This window comes from Ustilaginoidea virens, chromosome 1 (assembly GCF_000687475.1).
Source record: "Ustilaginoidea virens chromosome 1, complete sequence".
Lineage (NCBI taxonomy): Eukaryota > Fungi > Ascomycota > Sordariomycetes > Hypocreales > Clavicipitaceae > Ustilaginoidea > Ustilaginoidea virens.
Genome location: NC_057316.1, coordinates 5,410,195 through 5,434,087, shown reverse-complemented (window position 1 = coordinate 5,434,087; position 23,893 = coordinate 5,410,195). Strand labels below are relative to the sequence as shown.

At 56.1% G+C, this 23,893-nt stretch overlaps 5 protein-coding genes across 5 annotated transcripts; 2 read left to right on the top strand and 3 right to left on the bottom strand.

Annotated features, from left to right (window-relative positions):
- Window positions 1-1,916: 1,916 nt before the first annotated feature.
- Window positions 1,917-3,935, bottom strand: UV8b_01247 (uncharacterized protein; the record flags this gene model as incomplete). The annotated part of the gene is made up of 1 exon (XM_043138745.1): window positions 1,917-3,935. The coding sequence occupies one exon, from the start codon at window positions 3,933-3,935 to the stop codon at window positions 1,917-1,919; it is 2,019 nt and encodes a 672-aa protein (XP_042994679.1).
- A 355-nt stretch (window positions 3,936-4,290) lies between these two features.
- Window positions 4,291-6,261, top strand: UV8b_01246 (uncharacterized protein; the record flags this gene model as incomplete). The annotated part of the gene is made up of 2 exons (XM_043138744.1): window positions 4,291-4,587; window positions 4,762-6,261. The coding sequence occupies 2 exons, from the start codon at window positions 4,291-4,293 to the stop codon at window positions 6,259-6,261; spliced, it is 1,797 nt and encodes a 598-aa protein (XP_042994678.1).
- A 9,391-nt stretch (window positions 6,262-15,652) lies between these two features.
- On the top strand, window positions 15,653-16,693 carry UV8b_01245 (uncharacterized protein; the record flags this gene model as incomplete). Its single annotated transcript, XM_043138743.1, has 1 exon — window positions 15,653-16,693. One exon carries the CDS (start codon window positions 15,653-15,655, stop codon window positions 16,691-16,693), a length of 1,041 nt encoding a protein of 346 aa, XP_042994677.1.
- A 1,741-nt stretch (window positions 16,694-18,434) lies between these two features.
- UV8b_01244 (uncharacterized protein) lies at window positions 18,435-19,979 on the bottom strand (the record flags this gene model as incomplete). Its single annotated transcript, XM_043138742.1, has 3 exons — window positions 18,435-18,670; window positions 18,790-19,233; window positions 19,730-19,979. The coding sequence occupies 3 exons, from the start codon at window positions 19,977-19,979 to the stop codon at window positions 18,435-18,437; spliced, it is 930 nt and encodes a 309-aa protein (XP_042994676.1).
- Window positions 19,980-21,901: 1,922 nt separating this feature from the next.
- On the bottom strand, window positions 21,902-23,241 carry UV8b_01243 (uncharacterized protein; the record flags this gene model as incomplete). The annotated part of the gene is made up of 2 exons (XM_043138741.1): window positions 21,902-22,385; window positions 22,463-23,241. 2 exons carry the CDS (start codon window positions 23,239-23,241, stop codon window positions 21,902-21,904), a joined length of 1,263 nt encoding a protein of 420 aa, XP_042994675.1.
- Between the last annotated feature and the right edge of the window lie 652 nt (window positions 23,242-23,893).

Sequence of the window (23,893 nt, the reverse complement as noted above, 5' to 3'; positions counted from 1 at the left end):
AGGAGATGAGACCAAGCGGTTGGCTCTTCCGAAGAAGCATCTGAATCCGATGATGATGATGATGACGATGTCAAGGGCGTCTATCTATTGCTCCATTTTCATCTGTCACTGTTCTTTCTCCTTTAGTATGAATGGGGTAAAAAGGAAGAAACAAAGAAAAAGGCGGTGAAGACCAAACTAGGGATATACAGCGACAGCCGCGTCACTTGTTCGCTGTCGTGTTGTGTGTGCGCGGAAAGGGCAATACAACGAACGAGGCTGCACCGCTCCCCATGGTCTGGATCATCGCAACAGCAACAACCGAGAAGGATGAGCGCCAGCAGTCAAGCATCAGCCATCTTGTCAGGTGCTGTTGTTTCGTGGTATCCTTGGTTTTTTTTTTTTTTTTTTTTTTTGTTGGGGGGGGGGGGGGGGGGAGGAGGGGGGAAAGAGAGAGGCGGAGTATCCGGCAAAAGCTGCTGGCTGGCGCCCGGCCGGCCGACACTACGGATCTTTCCGGCATGGCTTCTGGTCTTTCGCCTGTCTACTTGCTCCACGCTCGCCCAGAATCTACTTTTGTTTTCCTTGCGCGTCAAAAGCAAAGACTAATAACCATGGTTTTTCTGTACTAGATCGCCGCTACTAGAGGGCAGCCCAACCAGCCCCCGGTGTTTCACCAGCGAAACCCCATCCCTACCCGTAGAGGATGGCACGGCATGGCATGGCATGGCAATGGCAGCCGAGACCAAGGCACCGATGTCGTTGTTTGGGAGCAAAGGGCCCTGGCTGGCCTGGCGTCTTGGGCATGGGTGCAAAACGACATGGTGTAGCAAGACGCCAGAGGGATAGAGAACTTTGGCAGATTTGGGGGGAAAGGGCGATTTTTGCTTTGCTTGGTCGGGCGGCATGGCGACCGGGGGGAGAAGGGGTAAAATCGAAGCAAAAACAGGATGTGAGAACCACTCGGTAACAAAGTTGGCAAACGAGAGAATGTGAGTGGAGCGAGCACGCGCGGCGGATGTGCAGCAATTGGGACTTGGGGGGCTCTTTTTTTCCTTTTCTTTTTCTTTTTCTTTTTCTTTTTTTTTCCCGCTCGACTGCTGTTCTCGGGAATGTCATCCAGAGTGACAAACGATACGCGAGTGGCGGGCGACCTGTGGCCATGCTCAACATGGTGGGTGGCGAGACATTCCGTCCGGCCTCGTACGAACCAAGTTGCCTGTCGAGGAATCAGCCGGCTACGAGCGTCATGACGTAGCCAAAGCCAGCCAGCTAGCACCGCAGCGAAAAAAAAAACCTCCTAGTAGACAGACGGACTGCTTTATTGACAAAGGGCGGATTCCGGTTTCTGGCAAGCTACCAAGCACGAGATTTGATTTTTCAGTACTTGCGATGGAAAAAAGAAAATAAAAGATGATTATGATGATGATAATGATGAATGATGAATGATAAATCAATAAATAAATATATGGGATGAATTAAAAGAGAAGAAGGGTGGAAAAAGGGTGGAAAAAAGGTGAAAAAGAATGACCGAGACAGGGGTCGAACCTGCGACCTTCTGATTACGTAGATAAGGATATTGGGTAATAATAACTCATCGTAGTCAGACGCTCTGCCATTGAGCTACACGGCCCGCCTTTGTTGGGGTACTGCTGCCCTTTTTGGGGCTATATAGGAAGGAGCGGACTCGTGCTTGGCGGGGCACGCTGCTTGTGCGTGCGCTAGGGTTTGTGCGCACACGCTGCGCTGCGTCCGCTTCGGAAGTTCGGAGGAAGGTTGTTGCGTGCTGTAAAAGTCTCGAGCACGAGCATCCTCTGCGCCAACCTCACCCCCACGGGAAATGGCAGTGTGGAAAATCATGGTCATGTGCTAGCAGCTGCGCTTCATATACATACATACACACACACACATACATACATACATACACACAACAACCCCTATGAGCCCGCCAAATCGCCCGTCTGCTTCCACTGCTGCGCCATGGCCATGAGGTTCGTCATGTTCCGGGCCTGCTGGTCGTCCGCCGGGAAGACGTAGTCAAAGTACTCCTCAAACGTGTCGTCGTCCAACCTCCTCCTCTTCTTGGTCCGCCTCGGCATCTGCTTCTGCACCTTGTCAACGTCCTCGGCCGAGCCGTGCTCCTTCTCAAACGACAGCCAGGCGTTGAGCAGCGACGCCCGCTCGTCCTTGAGCTGCTTGTCGCGCATGCTCTTGTGGGCGAGCTCAAACACCCTGCGGGCGCGGGCCTTGGCCGCCTCGCTGAGCGGCTGCTCCTCCTGCTCGTCCTCGTCGTCCTCGGGGATGTTGACCTCAAAGTGGGCGTAGCTGATCCACACCTTGACGTGGTCCGTCTTCTCCAGCAGGCGCTTGTACAGCTCCCGCGTCCGCTCGTACTCGCCTTCCTCCTCCTCAAAGTCAATGTACGCCTTCCACAGGAGCTCCGGCATGTCTAGCTGCTCCTGGCTCACGGCCAGCTCAAAGATGGCCCGGGTCCGGTCCAGATCGTCCAGCCCGCGCTCCAGCTCGGCGAACCTGATCCACGTCTGGCAGTTGGCCGGGTTGTATTCAATGTGCTTCTCGTACAGCGTGCGGCACCGCACAAACTCGAAAAGCTTGCGCTCCAGCTCGATGTAGCCGTTGAAGATGTTGTCCTTGGGGCACATGCCCATGGCCCGCCCCAGCAGCTTCCGCGCGGCCGTGAGCTGGCCTTGGCGAAGCTCGAACTGGGCCGCCAGGAGCCAAATCTTGCCAAAGGTGAACTTGTCGTGAGGTATCAGCTTCAGGCACGTGGCGTATATCTGCCGCGTGCGCTCAACGTCCTGGCCCTCCAGCTCCTCCCAGATGGCGTAGAATATCCACAGGTAAATGTACCGTCGCCAGTGTCGCTTCTCGTGGGTAGGCGGCACTTGGGCAATGGCTCTCTCGTACACGTCTCGGATCCGGTCCGCGTCTCTGGACGTCTCTTCCAATCCGGCATAGTCAAACCACGCGTCGTAGTTCTTGCCATTGGCCCTGACCTGTTCCTCGTAATGCACCCTTCGCTTGGACAGGACGACGTCCTCGACCCCGTCCTCGTCGCCAAACTGCTTCTCAAACGTGGTGTAGGCCTTGTGCAGCAGCGTCGATTTCGACCTCGGCAGCCGGTCCAGCGCATACTTGTAAATCGCCCGGGCGCGCTCGTACTCCTTCAACTTGGACTCGAACCGGGCGTAGGCGATGAAGAGCCTTTCGTCGACAAAGTCGTCGCCCAAGGCCTCAACAGCGCCGCCAAACACGCCGCGCACCAGCTCGCTGGTGCCGTGCTCCTCCTCAAACTTGGCCCATTTGATCCAGTTGCGAGGTTCCGGGTGGACCATGGTGAAGTCTCGAAAGATGGCACGGGCTCGGTCATATTCGCCGTACCTCTTCTCCAGCTTGATGTAGGCGCTCCAGGCCACTTCGTCGGGTTGCCACTGCATCCACCGGTCAAACACCTGTCGGGTGCCGGGGATGTTGCCCAGCATTTCCTCCATGTACACATACTTGTACCAGAGCTTGTCGACGCGTGGTAGTATGGTGACGGCGCGATCCAGCAGGTTTCGGGCGTGATTGATGTTTCGCGACTTCATCTCCGCCTCGATATAGCGGATCCATAGGACGACATTGTGAGGGAGGACGTCGAGAGCGCGCTCGAAAACGGACCTCGCGCGCGCAAACTCCTTCTGCTCCAACTCCCACTGAGCGTACTGTGTCCAGTTTTTGAGGTTGACGCGGTTCCGGCGCACGTAGTCCTCGAACTCGCGGCGCTTCCTCCCTTGATACTCGTGGAGTTCCTCCAAGTCGGAAAATTTTTGCGTCGGAGCCTGGATGCCGACTTCCTGGCGATCAACCGCCTCGCGAAGCAGTTGTTCGGCACTGATCTGAACCGGCGCCGCGGCCTTGTTCTTGACCCGCGGGGGTCCTCTCGACGACTCCATGGTCTAAGTGGAAAGGGAGGGGAGGGGGGGAGATGGCCTTGAAACAAACCGCAAGCCAGAAAAGACGGATGAGACGGATGACCCGACGAGTTTTCCAAAGATGAGAAATATTTGGTTCCTGGGTTTAGCTTGGGAGCGTGACTATTGATTGGTTGGCTGGGGTAGGTTGGCTGGTGCACGGACCATCCGGCATCGACATCATTGTCAGCCTCGACGAGCCTTTCTTGACAAACAAACCTCGACCTCGCAAAAAAAAAAGAAAAAAAAAAAAAAAAAAAAAAAAAGTCATCCCCCAAACTCAAAGAAACACCCCTTCTGCCTGGCTCCCCCCAACCCTGACAAAGTCGTCGCCGCCATGTCTACAGTAGCCGATGAGCTACTTAATGATTTCGGAAGCTCAGGGGACGAAGCAGAGGACATTGACAATGATGGGCTTGTGCACGATGCGAATCATTCCCATGCACACGACGACGCCATGGATGTCGACGGCGACAAGGACGACGAGGAAGACGGCGACGAGAAAGGAAACGACATGACCGATATCGATGATGCCGAAGCGACCAAGGCCAAGGTAGAGAAGATGCAGCTTGGCGCGGTCAAGGATGTCCGCAGTGTGGCCAGCCTCATGGCAACTCTGGAGCCAGTTTTAGAGGTTGGTGCTCCCGATCTTCTTCTTTTTTTTTTTTATTATTTGTTTTTCTCCCTCTCTCTCTCTCCCGCGCACGAAAGCGACGTCGATATTTCATTGTTTCAGAGAGACGGCTCGTTTACATTCAGCTGTGGAAGAAGATTCTAGCCCTGACATTATTTGGACCGAACGCTACAGAAAATTGCGCATTACCGATCGCAAGCGCCTTCGCAAACCATCAACGTTGGCAACATTGAGGACCACCCAGAGTACCACCTGCTGACGCAGTCGAACAGCCTATCCACCATGATTGATGGGGAGGTGGTGCTGGTGCACAAGTTCATCCGCGATCACTACTCGACGCGATTTCCCGAGCTGGAACGACTGGTGACAACCCCGCTGGAATACGCAAAAGTGGTGTCCATCATTGGCAACGGCCCGATGGACTCTGAGAGCATAAAGTCTCTCCAGACGTCGACGAGCAATCCCATGAGCATGGGGTTGAAAGCAGTCCTGGACGGGCCCTCCCTCATGATTGTCACGGTGGAAGCAACAACGTCCAAAGGTCACGAGCTGAGCGCCGAGGAGCTGAGCAGGGTGCGCCAAGCATGCGCAATGATGGTGGCGCTGCACAAGGCAAAGCAGACGCTGGCGGACTACGTGCAGTCGCGCATGAACGTCTTTGCGCCAAACTTGACAGCCCTCATCGGATCCTTGACGGCCGCTCAGCTGCTCAACGCAGCCGGCGGCTTGACCGGTTTGTCAAAGACGCCCGCGTGCAACATCCCCTCATGGGGGTCCAAGAAGAGGCAGGCGGGCTTGGCGACCAACATCGGCGTCCGGCAGCAGGGATATCTCTACAACTCGGAAATGATTCGAGGCATCCCCAACGACCTGAAGAAGCAAGCCATGAGGATTGCGGCCGCCAAGCTCGTGCTCGCCGCCCGAGTGGACCGGATTCACTCGAGCCCCGACGGCACAACTGGGGACCAGCTCAAGTCGCAGTGCCTGGAACGGCTGGAAAAGCTCACCGAGCCGCCACCCAACAAGGGGCTACGAGCTCTGCCCGTCCCTGGCGACAAGCCGTCGAGAAAGCGCGGAGGTCGACGGGCGCGAAAGGCAAAGGAAGCCGTGGCCATGACGGAGCTGCGCAAAGCCCAGAACAGGATGGCGTTTGGCAAGGAGGAGAAGGAGGTGGGCTACGGAACGGGCGACAACACGGTTGGCTTGGGCATGGTTGGGCAGCAAAACGACGGCAGGATAAGAAACATCCAGATCGACCAGCGCACGCGAGCAAGGCTCAGCGCCAAGAACAAGGGCTGGGGAGGTGCCAGTACCGTCGGCGGAGCGGCATCCTCCATCGGCGGCTTCGGCCAGACGCCCGGCAGCATGGATCTCCGCGGAAAGGGTCTGCGCGCGTCTGGCGTGGGCAGCACGGTCGGGTCAGCCACCGGCATCGCCTCGTCGCTGGCCTTTACGCCCGTGCAAGGGTTGGAGCTCGTCGACCCCAAAGTACAGGCAGAGCTGAGCAAGAAGCGAAAAGCAGAGGAGGATCGATGGTTCAAGGGTGGCATGTTTACCCAGGTGAATGGCGGTTCATCCACCAACGGCGGCTTCAAAGTACCAGGCCTGCCGGCCAGCAAGAGAGTCGACACCGGGTCCACCAAAATGGCTCCTCCTCCGGTGCCACAGAAATGAAGAGGGGGACAAAGAGGGCGAGGCCTTGGTGAACGCTCGAAACCGGGGGGGGGGGCATGGTGGCATGGTGGCATGATGGCATGAAGTCATGATGGCATGAAGTCTTGATGAAGCAAGAAGGGATTCGAGGGGAGAAAGGGACGGGGGGCCTCTCCAGCTGAATGCCGCTGGGGGGATGCCACTCGTGCTGTAGATGCAACCGACACACCTTGCCGTAGACAGCTGGGTGTTCCCAACCACAGACAGGTTGCGGACCAGCAGCAGCGCAAAGAAGGCTCTCAAGAGACGGACGAGACCATGTCGACTTTGGCCTCCTGCCGTGAAGCTGCTTTCCCACGGGGGGGTTCGTTTGGGGGGGGGGGGGGGGGGGCTTGTCTCGCGAAAGGGGCGGATGTGAACCTCGCGTTGTTTCGAGCCTTGATTCTTGGAAGAGGTCCCGCCACGCCTTTGCTGCAGTCCCAGCATTCCGCGATCTTCTCCTCGATATTCTTCGTGACATTGGGGGCTCGTGTGTATACCAAGCAGCAAACGAAGTGTGGAAGACTAGGGTACGTACGCGACGGACCGGAATATCTGGAACAGGGAGGGGGGCCATGTACTATACTAGAAAGAGGAGAGCGGAGGGCCACGACCGAACGGGCCTGTTTTTTTTTGGTTATATTGCTTAAAAGGACAAGGCGGATGAATCTGTGGAGCTGATGTGTTTTTGGGTTGAACACGACATGAACATATTCAGGCGAGTCTGGGAAGCCCGGTGGTCATGTTTGTCACGTTTGTACTCCGTAGAGTTCGAGCAAAGTGCTGAAGCAAACCCCCAGGGCGGGCGGGCTTGGGAGCAAAACGGAATGGGGAGACGTGTCGATCGATGCCCTTCCTGCCGGATGCTTCGACGGCCAGTTTCCAAGCGAGCGCCGCGGCCGCGCGGTTCCCTATGCCACCTTGATTTTATTTTTATTTTGTCTTGGGCATGGCATCCCGGCCTGGGCAGAGCTCAAAAGTGGCGTGCCGAGGTGGTCAGGTCAATTTGCTGCTGGCCGTCACACGGGCGTTTTTTTTTTTTTTTTTTTTTTTTTCCTCCGGCATCTCAAAACAAGGTTTCATCAATCCACGCACGACTCGCTGCGGCACGGAAGCCGCCATGCTTGCTCGCGCGCACGGCATCGCGAGGTGACGTGGCCCCTTGCGGCTTTTCCTTGCCCCGTCGGTGTCCCATGTTCGACCGCCCCTCGGGCCCTCAGCAGGTAATTTCGCATTCCTGGCTTTGCAAAACGAGGCAGTTGGTCACGACTCACGATGTCCACCCCCCCCCCCCCCCCCCCCCCACCCTCTCCTTTTCCCTCTTCCTCCCGCGCCCTCCGGGAGATTTCCCTGTCTTGAATTTCTTGGGGAAAACGGTCCCCTTGCCATGTGGGACGGCGTGGTTGGGTCCCGTGCCAGGGGATTTCTGGTCGTGCATCGTGGATTGGGCGGCGGATCGATGGGCCGAAGAATGTCGGAGGTTTTTGCTAGCCTAGCCTGGCACGAGCAACTTCCAGGGCAAAGCAACCACGGTGAGCGGGCATGGAGTAGTGGTAGTGGAGTGGTAGTGAGTGGGTTGACATTTGGATGATTCTACCATGCGACAAATTGCTTGGGTATATGACCGGGCATCTTACCCACTTGACCGCTCTGATTGAGGCCAAGGGGGAAAGGGGAGGGGAGGGGTGATGTTCTGGTTTCACAGCATCGAGATCTGGTGTCATCAGGAGAGGTTCTGCTTGCTTGCGCCGCCCACCTGCCTGGCAGAGCCCCCGGCTTTACCGTCCTGGCGGGTTGGATGGCCCTGCGCCGTTGCATCTATTTCCGTGGAAGTCCAGGGGACCGCATCTGCGACCCTGGGCGCGGACGGAAAAGCCACCAGCCGGGCGGTGATGTCATGAACAAAGTTGAGCTGAGCAGGGGTCCAGAGACGCGCCTCTTCTGGTCAGGGGCGTGAAGAAGGAGAAGAAAACGAACAAGGGAAGGAAAAAGAAAGAAGGAAAAAATCAGGCTGATTCGGAGCATCGGTATGGGTAGATGGATATCTCCCCTTTGTCGACAATAGAGACCGCCAAGGAAGAGGCGGCGCTCCCCGGTGCTACACGGTAGGCTTGAGCACTCATTCCTCTTTACCGTAAACAGTGACAGCCTGTCTGGAACATTGGCCCCTGAGGGGGCATGGCACCTGCTTTTTGACTCATATGCACTTCGCAACCGAGTTGTCGGGATCTTGGCAATGTCCCTCTTTTTGGCTCTGCAAGTTTAGAACCTCTCCCCCTTCTGGGAAAAGGGCCATCGTGTGTTTTGGCATCGACACGACACGTCCCAATGGGGAAGAAAACAAAGTGCCGCGGACGCCGCCAAGTCGAGCTACAGGCTCAAATGTAAAAAGGTAGCGAGCACGCGCTGATGATAGTGTGCTGCTGGCCCCATCTTCTCGTCAGCTTCAATAGCCTGCGGCAAGTCGTTTCCGGCCCCATAAAGCAACAACAGTGGCACCTCTGCCAAGAAAATTAGGGTTCATATGCTCTCATCTACAACGTGCACGCAATCGGCCCCCTTTTTTCCCTGCTTCCAGGTCGTATTCCTTGTCAAAAGGGCTTTGGACCTTGGTCACGAGTTGGGCGTTGGTTGACAGCTGACATGCTTGCCGTTCCCTCGCAGACGGGCGGTTCGCGGATGGGTGCGTGATAACCCGGGTCCAGATGACGGGAATTTCGATGACGAGATTTCGATGACGAAGCCGATTTCAAACGACTCGAGGACACGGAAAGAAGCCATCATCTGCACCCAAAGGAAAAGATGAAATTCTCACGGAAATGGCAAGGCGTCGCTGGGCCTTGCGGGGCCGAACAAGTCGCTAAAGCGTAGCGTCCCTCTAGGGTAATGGCTCCTCAGACGCATCGTCGATTAAGACGGCCATGGCCCTGATGGCCATGCTTGAGTCGGTCGTTGGATTCATTCACCTGTTCAGAGCCTTGACCGTTGATGAAAGTTCCGACTCAGGGAGGAACAAGACAGCCGTTGCCGCTTCCTGCTCGATCGATGCGAATCGCCATTTTCTTCCCAGCACAGCAGGTCGCGCGCGCATTTGAGCTCGATGTATTCTTCTCGATGCTTATTCTTCTCGATGCTTATTGGCCCACTCTGCGGCAATGTATGTATGTTAACGACAAGGGGGGGGGGATGGGTTAATTAAGCAAGCGACAAGCTTCCATACCCATGCGCACAGCCCAAGTTTCCGTTGCGTCCGGACGTCGTCTCCGCAATCTGCGTGCTTTCCAGAATCCAACCCGTCGGAAGCGGATTGATTGATTGATTGATTGATTGACAGACAGACGGACAGACAGACACGTCTGAAGGTGTGAACCATGGGCCGGGTCGGGTCCATCGTCTGTCTGCACAGCGGTTCTTGTCCGCACACTTCGTAGATCGGGCTTCCAAAAGCATGCCCCTGCCTTGGCCTTGGCCTTGACCTTTGCTTCGGTGGGCACCCCGTTTTCTGTCCTGCGGAGCAAACTGGCCGCGCCCAAGATGCACGTAACCCGCCCCGCATGGACCACGATGGCCACGCTCGAGACCAGGTGTGGGTGTGTGATGTGTGATGTGTGATGTGTGACTGACTGACTGTGTGACTAGGGCTGCTCGAGAAGCGAGCTGGGGGTTGTTGGGGGGAAGTGCATCCACTGCAACATGGTCTTTCGCAAATTTGCATCTCTCACCCGCCGCACGCACTGCTGCATGTGCTACTCCGTACTGTGTGTGCGTACCTAGCCTACTACCATGTACCTCTTGAACAGCGTAAGCAATTGCGGTGTGTACATTGTGGTGTATACACTGTGGGGTGTACTGTGTGGTGTGTGTACTGTGTGGTGTGTGCTGCGGAGCTCGCAACACAGAAAGGCGCAGGGTGTGTGGGTGTTGGTGTGGGTGTGGGTGTGGGAGCAAAGTTCACGCTGGTAAGCTCCACCTGGCAGGTACCCATGTCCGCCCAAGAACCCCTCAGGGGACCTTGAGACCCCTGCCGCTTGCCACAACCCTGCATCTCTGCTCGCGCCCTTGGACCAATGCTTGGGGAATCAATCAAAGGCAAGAAAAGGGTACCTTCTCCTTCTTGTCGGGCCCGGTCGGGCACATGCCCAAGTTGCAAGCCCAGTTCTGCAAAAGTCAATATCGCCAGCATCAGTTCCCAAAGGCAACGGCAAAAAGCACTATTCCAATTCTTTTTTTTTTTTAAAAAAAAAAAAAAAAAAAAAAAAAAAAAGGGGCGGAGAAAGGAAGGGGGGGGTGCGCGCGGGGGGGCGGGGAGAGGACGGTGGAAAGGCACAACCCCTATTTCCTGCCTGCCGGGCAACAACAGAACTGCGGCCCAGTCAAGCCATGCCATGCCGCCTTCTTTTTTTTTTTTTTTTTTTTTCTTAACCCTGGGTTCTCGTTTACCAAGCAAAGCAGGCGGTGTAGTACAAGTGACGGCTTCCCAGTGGCTGCGCACAGGACCCCGACCTGCGGTGCGGAGCACAAAGTCTGACGTCACCATTTCAAACCCTGGGCCGGGCCAAGCACAAGCAAGGGACAGGTCAAGGGGACAGGTCAAGGGACCTCCGAGCGACTTTGGCTCCTGTCAATGTTGATTATTGGGGATCAAGTATTGTCGGCGCCGCAGAATGGTGCTGGAACACAACACCTGGCCAACTGTTGGTCAGATGGTTGGAGATCGAGATTTTGTTGGTGCGATCAGGGTCTCGATAACGGCGGTCTGCTTAGTGCCGTTCCCACGCAGTTCCAGGACTAGCTAGCGCAAGTGCTCCGTCGCTAAAGCCTGGTGGACTTTGGTTCGGGCTTATGCCCTTTTCAGGGGGCGTGTGGAAGGCTGCTTTGTGGTTTGCCCCAGCCCCAACCCCAGCCCCAGCCCCAGCCCCAGCCCCAGCACCAGCCCCAGCCACCAGCCCCAGCCACCCCATGCCCCCCCCGGTCCAACACCCCCGGTCCAACCCCCCGGTCCAACCGCCATCGTGGCTGACGCAAATCGCAGAACGCTCCCGAGGGGATGCGATTCAACTTGCAAGGCTGCTGCCGGATTACGGCGCCTACGCTGACCCCCGTCGTTGTGTCCTTCCGTAGTAAACGTAAATAGGTGATTGTGCAGCATGTACATGTACGGACTTGTGTCGACATGGGGATCAACGTGCCAGAGTAATAAACCGCTGAGCCCGAACCAGCAGATGAGCAGATGACTTGCGGGTCGGGTCGGCTGCAACATGATGGGAGTGCGGAGAGACCCCGGAGGAAGGCAGCAAAGCAAGTCTCGTCTTGTTCAGACTGGGAGTAGTTGGAGAATCAAAGACGCGCCGAGTTGTTCAGCTGATGGCCTCTCTCGTCTGCTTCAATATACTCCTGTGCTTGGTCCTCTCTCATCTGCTTCAATACAATCCTGTGCTTGGTCCTCGTCTGACTTTATCCAGCCAAGGACGGACTCGACTCGTCTCCACTGAACTCTTGTCTTTCGGGTCCGAAACGAGCCCGTCCATGGACCACGCACGATTGACCCGCCCGTGCTGAGCGAGATGTGAGGATCTGCGTTGGATTGAAAAACTGGGCTGATGTTGACGACACCGTTGTCAACTTTGCCTCATCGAAGAGTAAGCTTTCCATGCGACATGCCTCGCGCTGTGCAGGCTCATTGTCGGCCGGTCTCTTGGCAATTGTGAGTTATGACACGACGACACACACCAGCCCGAAGCCTTATTTCTTATTTCCGCGTCTCGCAATGTGCAGATCCTTGTTGGCCCAAGCTTGAGATCAAGTGGGGGTGTAGAAGCTCGCTCGCACAACTCCACCGCGGTTGGCGACGACGAAGTCCAATCTCCACGGGTTCGGGATGCTGACTCCAATCGGTCGTGATTCGCAAAACGGCCAACTCGTGAAGAATTTCTAGCTTGCGAATCTGCAGGTTGGGGGGAGCAAAACCAACAGAGTAGAAAGAAGAGAGGGGGAAGGGCCCGGCTTGAAGAGGGAAGGAGCCAGCCACAGGTACATTGGGAATTACCTTGTACTCTCTCTCACGCACAACTCACGCACGCATGCCCGAGTTGGACCGTTGTCGGAGGCTCGCAGCCGCAAACAAACTTTGGTTTTTTTTTTTTTTTTTTTTTTTTTTTTTCTCCCGCTGCCCTTTTTAAAGATCCAATCGTCCACTGGCGGTCAGGACTCGGGACGGTTGGGACACGGACAGATGTACGGAGTACAGAGATTACAAAGACGGATTACCCCTGTCGCGTCTGTCCCTGCTGTACTCCCCATGTACATATGAATTGATGCCAGCGGGCTGCTCTGCACTCGCCCTGTGCCTATCCCTTTGCGGCGGCACTGCATGGCTGCAGTGCGACCGCCGACGAGGTGCGTATGAAGTCAATTGGAACGCAACTCACTCCCGTCCCAGAAAGGGCCGTCAGGGCCGTCAAAGTGTGGGGATGGGATGGGATGGGATGGGAACTCTGTTGGTTGCATGGGACTCTGGCGAGATTTTTGCCTCCATGTCACGGTTCTTTTTTTGGTCGAACCCAAGCTTGCTTTGGGCTGCACTCTGTACAAAAAGTTTTCCTTCCTTGGATTTGCGGGCTCCATTTATTATGTAGCAAAACAAGGTTGAAAGTATTGACTGTACCCATGTCCCTCCCAGGCGAGAGCAGCCAGCCAAGCCAAACCTTTGCAAGTTTGGAAACCCTGGGCAACTAACTACAGCTACAGCCACAGCTACAGCTACATACATGTATGTATGCACAAGCGAGTGGGCGCACGACCTGGTCAATATTCCGGGTCAAGCAGCAATAAGTCCAGCAGCAATGGTCCAGCAGCAATGGTCCAGCAGCAATAGTCGCCAGCTTTCCAATTGGCAATGTACGCCGTCAGGTGGCCCAGTCGGGCCTATGTCGCCAAAACAAAAAAGAAACGAAAAGAGCAGCACAAGCTCAGAGTTGCTGCTCTTTTCCTGGTTTCAAGCTCGCCCTGGGCCCCGTTTTGTCTCATTGGCGATGCCCTCGTAATTGAGTAAATGCAGGGCTCAGCAAGAAGGGGAGAGAAGGCGGGGAGGAAGCAGAGAACCTTTAACTGGTCCCCTTTTCACTTGGCCACGTTGCTCACGATGGCTGCTCAAGACCTGGGCTCCTCTGGCAAAGTCCGGGCTGGTTTTTGGACGCTACGAACGGGTGAATCTGCCCTCCTTGGCTTCGTAAAAAGTGGACGTTGACGGTTGATCAAATGGCTGCGGAAAAGAGCAGGCTTAGGCTTGTTTGTTTGCGCAAAGGACGACTGGGGAGGAAATCAGGAAAAGAGTGGGCCAAAGAGGGGGGGGGGGGGGTGCGAGATACGCATCGTTGGTTTTTTTTTAGTCGTGTAATTGCCATCCATGTTACCTACCTACATTGAGACTCGTCCGTTTTCTTTTGGACGGAGCGCCGACTCCGGACTTTGCATCCGTCGATACTTTGTCGCAAGAGATGAGCCGGGGAAACACCGCCAGGCCGCTCTGTTTTTCCATCATTTTGCCTGTTTTTTGAATTTTTTATTTTTAATTCTTATTTTTAATATGCGGCTTTCCCCAGCCTGCTTTGCTTCTCTTGGCCATTTTGGCACGGCGTACGCTTGTGGACTAGGTGCCTACATGTACCTACCTACCTACCTGGTAGTTGCATATGGGTTTCTGTACGGACGGGTGGTGTGTGGCCTCCAGTCCGAGTCCGTACTTGGCTTACGGTTTGACTACAGCAGCACCCTTTGACCACGCCCGGGGGGGTGGGGTGGGGGGACACGCCAACTGGGGCCCCGAGGCCCTGGGGACCGTCCCCTTGGGGCACAGAGGTGCCCGGGCATGCTCGCTCGGCCTAGGCATGTTTTGGCCAAGGCGGGCGTCGGCAGGGGCTCTTCTTCGCAAGCAGCTAGCTCCAGCGGCCGCCGTCACCCTGCGATCGCGATCTGACGAGGGCTCCCAGGCTCCCAGGTGAAATGGCGTCTGGTCTCATGCGCGACAACGTCCGGCTTGCTCAAAACTCCCATCTCTTCCCTTTTCATCCCACCTGGGGTTTTCCCAACAATCTGTTTCTTTTTTTTTTTTTTTTTTTTTTTGCCCATTCTGCACCACCAGCTCCAGCACTCACGCCACCAGCAGCAGCAGCAGCACCACCACCACCACCACCACCACCACCACCACCGCCACCACTTGCTGCTCCCCACGACTACTGCTGCAGGAAGGATCGATCCTGTTGACTCCCTACCGCTTGCTGCTGCTCCTTCTGCTTGCCTTGCCGCTCACGAGTGCCTTTTACCACCGCCGCTACCGATACTCCGCTTTACGTCCCGAAACCACCCGCCCCCCCCCTTCTTTTTCCTCGCCTGCGCGCGCCGCCTGCGCATCGCCTGCACACCTGCCTGGTACGCAAAATCCTGTGCCTCGTTGGCAAACTCGAGCGTCGGCTGGGTTGCTTTGCATTCAGTCTCTCTTTTCGCCTCTCCTCCCCCCCCCCCCCACCCCCAAGTCACCACCACCCATCAACCCATAGACTGCTGCAAGTAGCCCCTTTGGTGTCGCAACGACAATCCCGCTCTGCCCGCCCGCTCTCTTCCGAACCAGAAATTCCCGGACGTACCCTGGCCCGCCCCTGCCAACTGCCTGCAGCTGTCCCGCCAGCACCAGGGTACCTGGACTCGTTCCCTACATCGCAAGCCACACTTGGTCGGCGCTAGGACCCTGTCGTCACGCAAACGTCACTGCACCTGTACCTGCCCCCCTCCCCCCTCCCCCGGCGGTCCAGATTGAGCGCATAAGGCATCACATCCCGCACCCCCCCCCCCCACACGCTTACACACACACACCACACCCAACAATAACCACCCTTTTCTTTTGCCTCCAGATCTCCAAGTGAAAAAGGGTTTGGAGCTACCCTTCGCACCGCGGCCGCCGTCTACCTCTCCGCAAAAGCTCGACTCTGATATTTCGTTTCGGCTCAGCCAGATCAAATAACCGGCCTGAACTGGCTGAACTGGCTGAACTGACTGCCTCAAATACCTCAACTGCCCGAACTGCCTCTTTGGCCCAAGCTTTCTTGCTTTCAGCAGCAAACCTCTGCAACGGGCAAACTTGATCCCCATGTTGGCGTCATCCTCTCGATCCTTGAAACAAGAGTAAATAGAGTTTCCTCTGCCTCCAGGCATCCAGGCAGTTCCATCCCTCGTTTGCTGCCAAAGTCTCCTACGGCGGCTTCGACCCTCGACACTCGCACCTTTCGTGTGTCATAGCTTCAAGCACCATTGTTGAGTCAATAACAAGCAGCACATCCTATGCGCACAACCCAAAATCCACACTCGCCCTTCCGTCAATATGGAAGCTAGAAACGCCGCGGGTCGCCGCGTCTCTCTTCTCAACGACGAGAACCCCGGCTACGGGAACCCCAAGCTTCATCAACATCAACATCAACAACTACAACAACAGCAACAGCAACAGCAACAACAACAACAACAACAACAACAACAACAACAACATCAACAACAACAAAATCATCATCATCATCATCATCATCATCATCATCATCATCATCAGAAGCAGCAGCAGCAGCAGCAGCAGTCTCTTCACTTTCAAGTATCTGCTGGCCACACCCTGTCTCGCTCATACGCCAGTACGCGTAGCAGCTCTTCTCCTCCCATCACGCCAGAACTACTGCGCTCCGATTCCTACGACTCTCAGTTGAGCAATGACCCCGTTTCGCCATTGACTCCCTCCGTCGACTACGCCTACCCGCGTGGGGTTATGTACGGGAGCGAGCTACCCCCAAAGCGCCCGGCCTATGTAGACAGTAGTCGATCAACCTCGTATGACGACGACATCACTCCCGCAACTTCTGCTGCAGCTTCAGAGCGTCCTGGCAAACGATATCCATGCCGCTACAGAGACACCCATGGCTGCGAGAAGACGTTTACCACTTCGGGCCACGCCTCGCGACATTCCAAGATCCACACAGCCGAGAAGGCCGTCCAGTGCACGTACCTGGGTTGCCAGAAGAAGTTTACTCGGGCCGACAACATGAAGCAGCACCTGGAGACTCACTACAAGGACAAGAGCCGCTCCTCTGCTACCCAACGGGCTCAAAAGGCTGCTCTTGCTGAAGCTCGCCGCAGCTCTTGCCATGGTCGCGGCCGGTCATCAACATCCGCCACTGCCACGGGTACTGTCAGCAGTCAAGAGGCGATGCAATGTGAATCTGACTTGTACGCCTCCTCGACAAGGCCTCTAACCTCGCCAGCTACCAGCACGTGGGAAACGCGCACGCAGATTCTCCCCATCCTGAACCGTCCGACCGCAAACAGCGGACTAGATGCCCTTGCCATGGCAGTCGCTTGTCAAGAGGGCAGTGCAAGGACTTGAGAAGAGCAAGAGCCTCGGCAGCGCAGTGGTCACAGAATGTACACTACACGTCTGCTCGCAAAGTCAAAACTTCGGCTCTGGGAAAGCTAAAGCCCCCCTCTGTGCACCCCAACAAAATACACAAAAATTTAAAAAAAAAAGAAAGAAAGAGAGGACCAGGAAATTCTCCCAAAAAGGGGAACCCGGCATGTACCGTTAATTCCTATTACCGGTTTATGAAACTCGCTCAGGCACACCACGTTTCCCGGGACCAGATGTCTTTGGCACCACGGCAACCCCCCCTTCGAGCTGATGGTGCAGCTCATAGTTTCCTTCGGTTTCGTCGGCGAGGAGACATCACACTGGTATAGCCGCTCGGGCCATGTTGCTACATGGTGTCCGGTCTTGACTTCTTCGACGGTTGCTTGTCGGGCAACATGTGAATGCGCGAGGCTTCCTGTTTATGCTGTTCTAGGCCACATATATTTGGAGGGCCACTTTCCATGTTATTCCTCTTGTACATGTTGTCGTTTTATCCATTGGCTCTTTATGTTAACGGCATATCGGCGTGACGAACGCACATTTGGGTTTCCGGGGCGGGAGGGCTAAACTACATATACAGGTGGCCTTGTACACGATTTATAAAGCGGGCCTCATCTTTCCAACCATTGACGATTAATATTCTTCTTCTTTTTCTTCTCCCCTTATTTTCTCTTTTGTTTTTTGACAGAGGACAAGGGTTGGACGGGGTGTGGCTCTCTGTCAACGTTTTCCGGCGATTTATCCCAGGCAAGGTGCTTGAAGAAACAAAAAATGCTTGCACGAGCGCGTCGTCCACCAGACGAGACGGCTTACAAGGACATGAAAGGGGGTGGGGGGGGGTTCAGGATTCCGGCACAAGAGAAGTCCCAAGGGTTTTGGTCAGCTTCCAGGGCAATGGGTACACACAGCGCCAAAAGGTCGCAAGGGTCGGGGATCATGATGCATGCAGCTTGCGAGCTGGACAGGACAGGACAGGACAGGACAGGACCATCTTGGAACAGGCCGGCTCTGGGGAAGAGACGGGGCCGATGTTTTGGGCTAGGTAGTGCGGGAAATGAAATGATACCATGTAGCTCTCTTTTCTCTTCTTTTCTTTTTTCTTTTTCTTTACTTTCTTCTTTTCTTCCTTCCTTAAACGCCCCTCCAAGCTGCCTGGCTGCCTCTGCATCCCGTGTTTTGCAATCCCTTGCATCCCCGTCCCTTGCCTGCTCGTATACGAAGCGTACTGCCGGCGCTCGCGTGTTCTACCAAGATGAAGATGCTAGGCTGAATCGAAGCCGTCGCACCCTGCGGACGCGCAGGCCGAACTGGCCGACGTCGTCAAACGTGTGGCGGCAGATTCACAGGCCGAGACGGTTCCCTTTGCGTGTCACCGCGGTGTGCAAGAAAGTTCAGCTTGCTTGCATGCATGCATGCAGGCATGTATGTAGATATATATATTGTTTCGACTGGCCATATCGTGTCATTCACTGCGCCCCCCTTCTTTTATTTGAACTTTTTTCCTTTGCGAAACAATGCTGTTGCGGACGGACCGCCGAGCGGGGAAAGCAAAACCCCCCCATTGCGAAGAAACAAGCCGGGACGAGGGAAATGAAATACACACAAAAAACAGGGCTGAGCGCCCAACCGACGACGATGCAAAGAGACGAGACGGCTCAAGTTGCGGAGCACCCACCGACAACGACAACGGCCACGGCCACGGCAACGGGGCAGCCAGCGTCTACCTGAACCTCGTCAACCCCCTGACAAGCCACCCTATTGGGTTCTGCAGAGTTATCCTGCCTCGCCCGCGACCCAGCGAGTTCCACGCGCTTTCCTCGGACGTCGTTGGCCGGGGAGCTGTTCCCGTGCCGGAGGTGCCGGTGGGCACCGGGCCAGCTTCCATGGCGGCGTTGACAAAGTCGTAGCCAATGTCGAACTTCATACCGTCTGGGTTTTCGATACGGTAGGCTTTGTCTGCGGACAAGGAAAAGGAAAGGCGAGACATGGGGCCAAAGACTGCGTCAGACGGGGTGCAACGTAGGGTGGCCATTGGCAGTGGCATGGGCATTGGGCGCAAGACTCTGCAAACTTACACCAATCCTTGGGGGCTTCGGGATGGGGCCCCGTCACGGCCACCCATCCTTTGCCGTAGGGCGTCAGCGAGGCGGCCACGTTGCCGTTTTGCGAGTACCGCCCCAGGATCGTGTGGTTGCCGTCGTCCGGGAGGCCGTTGATGACGGCGCCGTCCTGGAAGTAGATCCACTGGGCCTTGGCCGTCTCGCCGCGGCTGAAGGCGGAGACCTTTGTGCGAAAGGTCCAATCGACCTGGATGATGGTGTCTTCGGTGCCCGTCACTTGCGAGTTGTCCATTTTCCTCTCTGCGTCTGTGCTGGCGCCCGACGGGAGCAGGTCGAACCCGGGCGAGTTGCCGGCAAGGAAGGCGCCGAGGCAAAAGCCCAGGTAGCGGCCGCCGTTGTTGACAAAGTCGCGAATCTCGGGTGCGTGGTCCTGCAGCTCGTTGTACGCAGCAGTCAAGTCTGCAATGCGCCGTGGAGATTAGCACGGTTCTCTCTGTCGAGCAGGTGGTGCCGGCGATGGCGTTGGCGACGGTGATGGTGATGGTGATGGCGTGTAGTTGGGGTGCGTTTTGGAAGCAGGCTAAACATATATATGTAATATATATATATATATATATATATATATATATGCCCTTTCTTGCTGTTTCGTGCTCAGATCCGTCGTCTCGGAGAAACCATTCTTCAAGACGGTGTCTGGGGAAAAAAAAAAAAAACAAAAAAAAAAAAGGGGGGGGGGAGCTATGAGGAAATCTCTTTTGTTCCAGAGACTCTGTCGCCGCCGGTAGAACCACCAACGGGGTCTCTCTTTCCCTTCTTCTCTTCTTCTCTTCGTCTCCAACAGCATCAATGCACACTCCCCGCTCCACACCGTCTGGTGATATATCTCGGAAAGCGGGAGGAGGGTTGAGGAAGGTCCCCCGGTCTCGACGGCAAACGGGCTGTCAACAGAACGTACCTGGACCACCTGGCTGCACATAAGCAGCCGCTTTGCTCAAGACATCGGCGCTAATGCCGGTACCCTCATTCGGCCCCACGAAGGTGACGCTGAAATTTTGCGGCGAGGACTGAAGAAGGGTAGCCGCGGCTTCGGAACAGCCTTTACACGACGAGGGGCCCCGATAGACGAGTGCAAGGGGCTGTGTCGCCTCGGCGGTCGGGGCCCCGAGTGCCACCGCCAGAATGAAGAGCAGAGCCGGCGGGTACATGGCGGACAGGCTGTCGCTGTGCGGCGAGACGACGGGGACGAGCCTTGTCCCTGTTGCGCCAGGTGCCCGGTGTCTCTCGGTGGAGGGCGCGATCTCGGCGAGAGCGTGAAAGCGAGGGCGCGAGCTTCCGTGTCTCTGCCTGCTTGGTTGGCTGGTTGCTCTGCTTGGCTCTCTGCCAAACCCGTTTCCGGCACGTCAGGCTGGTGGCAAGGAGCCAAAAAAAAAAAAGAGAGAAGAAAAAAACAAAAAAAAAAAAAAAAAAGGAAAGGAGTCAGGGGGTGGTGGGCAAGTTCATCCAAAGTTGATTCCGGCGCCTAGGCTCGAGGACCACGGTCTGCCGTCCGAAATCCAAGGTGCAAAATTGCCCACGGGGGCAGCTCGTCGTCAGTTCCGTGGGCGTAACGTACATAGATATATGTATGTGTGTGTGTGTGCCTGTGTGTGTGTGTGTGTGTATGTGTGTGTGTATGTGTGTGTGTATGTGTGTGTGTATGTGTGTGTGTATGTGTGTGTGTGTGCGCGCAAAGGGGTCAATACCACGCAAGACCTTGCTTGCTTTCTTTCCTTGGGCTCCGTTGGGTCGATCCGGACTGCTCATGTGCTTTGCCCACGGGCTCTGGCAGGCGTGAGGGACTCAATATGGTGCAGGCGTCTACTGGTCGAGGCGGACGAGGAAGGTTGGAGCACAGCCGTGGTGGCTCTTGCCACTTGACAGGGGGGGGGGGTTGCTTGTTGAGAGCGGCGAAATTCATGCACGCACTGCACAGCAGGATGGACGCTTACGTGTGTAGCCGAGCAGGCGCAAAGGGGAAAGCAAAAAAAAAAAGAAAGAAGGGAAGGGGGGGAAGGAAGGGGGACGGGCGGCCAGGAAGCAACCTTTTTTTACTTTATTTGTTTATTTGTTTATTTGTTCATTTTCCTTCTCTCGTCTTCTCCTTCGCATGAGATGCACTGATGCAGGCGGTGCGATTTTGATTTGAGGCAATGCGAACCAGCCTGGCTTCAGCAAAGCAAACGGGCAACCAACGCTGGGCCCCAGGCCAGCCAGCACGAGCAGCAGCAGCCAGGGGTCCAAAGCCTAAAACTATGTACCTACCTAGTTTACCCGACCACGCCGCTCCGGCCCCCGCGACCGGCTCTCTCTCCCCCCCCCTGGGTCCGCCCCCTGCCCCCTGCCCACCGACCACCGACCACCGACCACTGCCCAACCGACCACTGGCAGGCAGGTGCCGGCAATCCAGTCTGGTGGGCTGCGTGCGTTCTTGGCTTTGCCGGAAGCCCCAAGCCAAGCCCCAAGCCAAGCCCCAAGCCCCAAGCCCCAAGCCCCAAGCCACGTCACGTCGGGACAATCTGAACAGCCCGGCCTAGCGCAAGAATAGCGTCAAGGTTAAACAAAGTCAAAACGCCATAGCCGACGCGCCGATGGGCCTAGCCGATGACAATGACGATGCGACCCAACCCCCACAATCCATTATTACGCGGCCTGCTCGGCCTGCTCGTCCTGCTCGTCTTGCAGACTGCCCCGAGTTGCACAGGTGCGTACGTCACCGCCTTGCGACGCACCCAAGTCCCCTACGGAGTACTCCGTGCGGCTTACTGCCTACCGCCTACCGCCTACCGCTTACCGCTTACCGCTTACCGCTTACCGCTTACCGCTTACCGCTTACCGCGTGCTGAGCAACCCGCGTGCCCCCGACGTCTAGCCGGGCTGGCCCTTCTGGCCCGTGTGTCGAGGTGACGCGGCTGGCATCCAACCAGACGACAACTACGCCATCCTCCAGTTCACACGTCATCCATCTCCCTGAAGCTGGGTACTTTTTCTTCAACTTTTCTTTTCTTTTTTTCCTCTTTTTTTTCTTGGTCCCCTTGTTTCACATCATTTGCCCCCGGGCCAGCACCGAGTACTCTCTCGTCTTGGCAATCTAGGCCCACATCTCCTCGTTTTTCGTCGCTTCCCTTGCCATCTCCAGTTGCTCGTTGGTCCGACACACCAACACACGATGCCGTCCATCTTTTGCCCCAATGTCCTCCACAACTCCACCTAGACGGCCCGAGTTGCGGCTTCCGTCCATCCAAAACCCGAGGCAGTTTGTCCGACGCACCACCTCGTCACGAAACCGGCTACTCTTCTCCCCAATGCCACCGGCAAACACCAGCGCATCGACCTGGCCTTCCAGAGACACGTAATACCTGCCGACAAAGCCGCACACTCGGTCGACAAAAAGGTCAAACGCCAGCTTGTGCGTGGGCTCGTCCGACTCGGCAATGGCCCCAAAGTCAGTCGTGCCCGTCAGGGCTTTCCATCCGCTCTGCTTGTTTAGCATCTCTTCAGCCCTGGAAATATGAAGATGCTCCGTCCATGCTGGCCAGAGTTTGCCCACGTCGCTTGCGTAGTGAAAAACAAGACTGCGCAACCACGGCTTTTAGTTGGGCGCCCAGCCGTTTCCAAAGCAAGTCTCGGGCACTCTGGGCCAGCCACCTACCTGGGATCAACGCTCCCGCTTCGAGTTGCTCCTGGAAGCCCTTCCAACGGTGTCAAGCCCATGCTCGTATCCCAGCTTCTGCCTCCTTTGACCGCGCACGCGCTGGCTCCGCTGCCTAGGTGCAGCGCGATCATGTTGAGTTGATTGAGATCCCTGTCGAGGAACTCGGCAACTGACCTTGCCATGAATGCGTAGCTGAGGCCGTGAAACCCATACTTTCTCAGCCGGTTTTTCCCCGCCACGGCTGGGTTGATGGGGTACGTGGAGATGTGGGCCGGAATGGTTGCGTGAAACTGAGAATCAAAGCATGCCACGTTGGTGGCACCTGGGAGCTGCTTCATACACGACTCTACAATTTCCAGAGCCGCCCCGTTATGCAACGGCGCCAAATCGCCGAGCTCCTCCAGGTGGCGATATGTATCTCGGTTGATAACTCGGGACTCGGTGTAGTCGCCGCCGTGGACAATCCTGTGGCATGCTACCGAAAAGTCGTGCTTGGACCCAACCTCCCGCAGCTCACCGTCCTTGACCAGTGTATCCAGCAGCAGCGCAAAGGCCTCATCCTGTCCCACGACCTCCGTACTTACCTCTTCATCCTTGACGATTGGCTCGCCGTGTCGAGAGTATTCCAGCTTCGCAGGCGGCGCGGTCAATCCGCTGAGTTGCGCTTCTGCTATCTGCTGCGGGCGCAGGTGCTTTTCTGCCAAGTAAACCGATACCTTGACGGAGCTGGAACCGGCATTGATGGAAAGAATGATTTTCTTCGTGTTTTGTGCCATGGCATCACGTTCGGCAGTTTGGTGCAATGAATCCCGGGGTTTTGGCAGCCTTCGGTAGGACGGCCGGTCCGGCGTGAGAAAGTTGAACAATGTCGAGATTTGCTTACCGAGGCGGCATAATGGAACGACCAGCCCGACGGAGCGGGAGACGGAATGAATGGGCCAGCGCTGGAATATGGGACCAGGCCTTGCTTGCCATGCCATCCCGTCCAGTTGGAGGCGACTTGTTGCATACAGTTTGGTGGCGCGTCTGCTGTCCATTAGCGTGCTGCGCTGCTGGCTTGCTGGCACGCCACGGCAGCTGCACCAACGTCGTGCAGCCCCCCTTGTGAGAAAAGGTAACCCAGGGACATCTTGGCAGCAGCAGGTTCTTCCCCGCTCGTGCCCCAGAAAGTGCCAGGCTCCATACTGGAATGAAGCATTCTTTGTTTTGGCGGTTTCGAGAACTTCTGGGAGGTTTTGCATCTCGAAATGAAACGCATGGGGTCCTCTGTAGCTAGGCCAACCCCGCTGAAGCGTTCACGTTTCGATGGCGCCGGTCCCTCTTGTCGCTCCGTAGTAGTGTAATCCTGCCGTCATTCAGCGTACATCAGCGCGTATTTCGGCTGCCCTCCCCCCCCAGCCTTCTCGAAACCTGTCGGTCAAAATCGAA